The sequence below is a fragment of the Athene cunicularia genome (assembly GCF_003259725.1).
Source record: "Athene cunicularia isolate RWA chromosome 3 unlocalized genomic scaffold, athCun1 chr3_part1, whole genome shotgun sequence".
NCBI classification, from domain to species: Eukaryota; Metazoa; Chordata; class Aves; order Strigiformes; family Strigidae; genus Athene; species Athene cunicularia.
Window position 1 is genome coordinate 103,623,269 of NW_020799097.1, and position 4,606 is coordinate 103,627,874.

General features: G+C 60.8%; 1 protein-coding gene across 1 annotated transcript; it reads right to left on the reverse strand.

Annotated features, from left to right (window-relative positions):
- Positions 1-420: 420 nt before the first annotated feature.
- On the reverse strand, positions 421-3,778 carry LOC113478289 (T-cell activation Rho GTPase-activating protein-like). The gene is made up of 9 exons (XM_026845354.1): positions 3,669-3,778; positions 3,281-3,442; positions 3,087-3,196; positions 2,548-2,743; positions 2,244-2,343; positions 1,968-2,116; positions 1,292-1,383; positions 1,051-1,205; positions 421-689 (listed from the first exon to the last, which is right to left on the reverse strand). Exons 2-9 carry the CDS (start codon positions 3,386-3,388, stop codon positions 655-657), a joined length of 945 nt encoding a protein of 314 aa, XP_026701155.1. The 5' UTR covers positions 3,389-3,442; positions 3,669-3,778; the 3' UTR covers positions 421-654.
- Between the last annotated feature and the right edge of the window lie 828 nt (positions 3,779-4,606).

Consider the following 4,606-nt stretch of genomic DNA (forward strand, 5'->3'; position numbering starts at 1 on the left):
TCAGCCCGGTGCTTAACGCTTTAAGGGAAGTTCAGCACGCTGGGAAAAGGGATATAAGACCACTCTTCTGGACACTGTCTGGACAGAGCTAGGCTGGGGTTGGAGAGCCTGGGAGGGTCTCCGGGGTCCCAGCTCTCCCGCAGTGCTGACTGCGGTGGCTGCTGCCTGTCCTTTCCTGCAATGCTGACTGCACCCACCTGGTGGGGCTGTCCTTGGGAAGGGCCCCAGGGCTGGAAAAGCCCCTGGAAGAGAGGCGAGGACAAGCTCTTCTCCAGAGGTTTGCCAGAAACTCTGCAGAGCATCCCTTTTCCCGCCCATGAGATGCTCTGTGTGGCAAGGGAAGGTGCCCACTACTCCACAGTCCTGGGCAACCTGGTCTAGGTGACCCTGCGTGAGCAGGCAGGCTGGACCTCCACAGGCGCCTCCCAGCCTCAGCTGTTCTATGGGATTCTGTGCTTTCGTTTGACTCCTCAAGCAAACCGAACTCAGCCCCGATGCCTGCTGGAAAGGATTCTGCCGCAAGGGAGGATGATCCCAAACTCCTCCACTAGGATTCATCCCAAAACAACTTCTACCTAGTCCAGAATATCGTAGTGCACACGTAGACAGAAGGGAGAAAATGTCCTTTAATTGTGGACATCAGGAGCCCAGGAGTCACAGGGGTTCAGTCAGTAACAGGAAATCAGCACCTGCAACGACAGAGCCAGAAAGCACTGGTAAAGCCACAAAGGCAGGAGCAGGCATGGCTTGGTTCCCCTTTCTTTGGGAAACAGAGTTGACAAGGAATTGTTGGTATCCCAGAAGAGAGCTGCTGCTGGCCTTGGCTCCGCGGTGGCCCTGGCACCTTTTCCCCTCTAAGGTAACACCCTCGGAGATCTGCGCGTGTGCAGAGGTGCACAGTGCCCCTGTGCCACACAGCAGGGCTCCCCTGGGGAGCTGCCATGGGGTAATTTCCAAAGCCTGCATAGCAGCGTCCCTCGCCAGTCAGTCGGAGTGACTTAGAGCAGTGTGGAGAGTTGGCAAAGATGGGCAGCGGAGCCTGGTACACACCTGGGGCTCCTTTTGCACCTTCCTGCTCCTTTTCCTCCTGGCCCTTCTTCTCCTCTCTTCTCTTCTTTGCTTGGTGGCATGGCCTCTCTTCTTCCCAGGTTTCTTCTCGCTTTCTTTTCCCGTGGCCATTGTTTTTCTGAACAGAGCCTGCAAACCTTTCCATCCCACAGCATGATTAGATAGGTAAAGGCAGGATCAACTGGAATCAGTTCTTGATTTACCCAAAGATGACTCGTTTTACCTTCTGTGCTCTGCGAGGCTCTTCAGTTCTCCTGCGCATCCCGGGGAGTCTCCCACGGTCTCAGGGGTGCTCAGAGACAAATCAACGGGTGCCTAAACCAGAAATGTGGTCATTAGCAGGGGGCAAGGGGTGCCCTGAAGTAGTAAGCAACTGTTTGGCACGTTGCTACCTTAGCTCTACAGGGGAGATCCCTTCGGCTGGTTTGCATCGGCCCTTTCTTCCAAGGGTCTCGCTCTGGAGCACAGTGTTCACGTGGGTGTGGGACAGTCCATTTGTGGGGGCCATTCAGCAGAGAGCCTGTGCTCCCCTGCCCGGCAAGGAAAGGCTTGCCCACTTCCTTCTGCCAGAATTCCTTCTGCCCTCCCAAGACGGAGCTCCGCGGACGTCCCTTTGGTGCAATACCACCTTCTGTGGTGGCAGGCTTTGCTTTGGAAATCTATCTTTCTGTGGCGTTTTGTGGGCATTTCCTCTGATTAAGCGCATGCCTAACGCCTTGGAGAAAATACCTTTCCAGTTTTACTTACAGTCTGTCGTTCCATGGGGGGCAAATGAAAATGCAAAACCACAAGAGCCTGAATGCCAGGAAGAGGCACAGCAGCTGCTTGGAGTCAAGAGGAACTACCCTGCTCCTACCTAAGACACACGGTGGCAGCGCTGGTGGAGGGAGCTGCCATACCTCTGCCCTTTCTGCTCCCACCGCCACGTCTCCCCCTGCTGCTCTCTGGAGGACGAGCAGAGGGGCTGGTGCTGGATCCAGGGAGGCTTTTTCCTGCTGCTCCGCGTCTGCTTCGCCCGCAGGGCCATGCTCCTTTTCCAAAGGCAGCTCTGGAAAGCAAAAGCGTGTGCAGCAAAGTGACGTGTTGGAAGTGGCCAACAACTAAAGCAAAACCCACCGGAAGCCCTCCCCCAGCTGTCTGCTCAGGCTGTGACAGCCCTCAGTCCCTCCTCCTACCTGTGGATCTGTCCACGGGCTCTGGTGACATCTGGCCAGCCATCTCCTCCCCAAAGATGTCACTGCCGTTTTCAATCAGAAATTCCACCAGCAGCTTCACCTGCACACATCAAAGCCTTGGTTTCAGTGCAGGCGTCCGGAGAGGTGTCAAGCAGATTTTCCCGCTGCTGACCCTTGCTTCTGCACAGAAGGCTGTGGCTGTGGGGCTGCTCTGCCAGGCAGCCACTCCACCGGCATTTGCTCGGGAGAGGAGCAAGCTCTGACGGCCCAGGCAGGCTGCAGCCAGCCGGTCAATAGATCGTACCTTCTCGGTCACCTCCAGCATGGCCTCGAAGGGGAGCAGGGCCTCGTCGGGTGGGCCCAGCAGGTTTGGCCCCAGGCAGATGGCCAGGTTGCTGGAGGTCATTCTGCTGGTGGACACCTGGTGGCCAATGTTCTGCAGCAGTGGGAGCAGCCACTGGAGGAGGAGGAGATGGGCTGCAGGCAAATTCTCGGCCACTCTGAGGGAGCAGGAACACAACGTTAAGGAAGCAGAAGTTGCCCACAGCTGTCCCTGAAGCTTGCACAAGGCAGGCGGGAGCCAGTGTCTGTGTTGTGCCCCTTTCCACGTGCTCCCAGTCAGCGATCAGGAAGAAAGCAGAGTGTTGCTTCCCAGCTCCTGATTTCCCCCAAGCCCACGCAAGGGAAGGCTCCCTGCCCACGCCCTTTCCCCCAAAATGACACCCCAGCCCAGCAAACGCAAGCTGCCAGAAATGCAACCTTCTAAGGAGCCCGTCCCTTTCCAGGCATGTCCCAGGCCCCCACCACTCCCTGCTCAAGAGGCAGGCTGCTGGCCACACTTACACTCTCAGCTCTTCCACCCTTGCCTGCTGGCTCGGCCTCTCCACGGCTCGCATCCAGTCCTGGTAGAGGTCCACGACCAGGAGCTTGCCGGGGATGCTGCGCAGAAAGTCCTGCAAGGCCAAGGGCTTCAGGTGAGCCTTTGAAGATTCCGGGCCAGCCAGGAGCTCTTCCAGCTGCAGGGCAGAAGCACTCACCTTCAGGACGGCAGCCAGCAGGATCTCAGGCTGGCTTGGCAGGTCCACATCTGTGCCGCGGTCCAGGGCCTCCTTCAGGTTCCCAAGTTCCGTTGCGCCGGCAGCCATGCGGAAGATCCCCTCCGTCGACGGTCCTCGCTGGTGCAGGATGTCCAGGAGCTCCTGCGGGAGACGCAGGAGGACAGCTGCTTGGCTGAAGAAACAAGTGACGGCAGAGGCCAGAGCTCTGCCCCAGGCTGGGCTCCCTCGCCCCGCAAAGGGCCTGGGACCAGAAGCGTGAGGCGTGGGTGAAGAGCCCAGTCCCCCAGCCAGCCCCGGAGCCGCTGGGGACGCTGCCTCTGGAGCAGCCGGGGAGAGGGCTGGGGCCCCCCTGTGAAGGCTGGCCTACCTGGATGGGCCGGGGCAGTGTGCCGGCCTCCCCACAGAGGGCTGCCAGGGGCTGCCCAAAGAGTGCCCTGCTGCAGCTGGAGCCCGCCTGCCCTGGCGCCGGGGCAGCGGCCGGGCTCCGCCGCAGAGCAAAGGGCCAGGGCAGCCCCCTCCTCCTCGTCCTCCTGCTGCTGCTGCTGCCGCCGCTCCTCCCCGCTGCAAAGGAAAAGAGAGCAAGAGCCCGTCACTGGGAATCGTCAGGCCAGCGCTCCCGGAGCCTGCCCTGCCCTGCCCTGCCCTGCCCTGCCCTGCCCAGCCCTGCCTGCATCGTGGCGCTGAGCGCTGTGGCGGGACGACACGGGCAGGGAGCCGGCAGCTGGAACCAGGGCTCTGGCTCAGCGTCTCCGGCTCGCAGCCTCCTGAGAGCCGTCGGGACAGCGGGACAGCCCAGCCCAGCCCTCGCCCTGCCCTCCTCCAGGCTGCCAGCAGCAGCAGAGGGAGGCTCCCTGTCCGGCAGAATCACGTGCAGCGGCCGCTGCCCAGCGGGTGTCCTTGCTCGTCCAGGTGACCTCCGTCCTCCCTTGGGGTGCCCAACCTGCAGGGTGACACTCAGGGAACAAGGGAGCACGGCTCCTCCCGGCTCTGGCCGAGGAGCAGGGACCCCTCTGCCCGGCTCTGGGGGCAGAGCTCAGGCAGGCAGCACCTCGAGTGCTCAGCACTGTCGAAGGCTCCCGAGCGCTCGGCTCTCTCCTGCTGCGGCGTGATGGGCACCGGTTTCCTCTGGGCAAAGGGCAGCAGCAACAGCATCCTCACTTGTGCAGATGGGCCGGTCCTGGAGAAAAGAAGGCCCTCCCTGCCCTTCGTTCCCAAACTCACCTGGTGAGCGGCAGAGTCGCCCTCCATTGGTAGATGGGGCTGTTGGAGGCCCTTGCTTGGGATCAGCCTGCAAGAACCAGGCTG

Bases quoted from the DNA above. Each gene is read 5' to 3' on its own strand.
- LOC113478289 (XM_026845354.1), bottom strand. From the start codon at position 3,388: ATGGCTGCCGGCGCAACGGAACTTGGGAACCTGAAGGAGGCCCTGGAC. The intron at 2,344-2,547 runs GTACGATCTATT...TGATGTGTGCAG, and splicing joins TGCTGGAGGTGACCGAGAAG to GTGAAGCTGCTGGTGGAATT. The intron at 1,206-1,291 runs GTAAAACGAGTC...TGGGATGGAAAG, and splicing joins AGCCTCGCAGAGCACAGAAG to GTTTGCAGGCTCTGTTCAGA.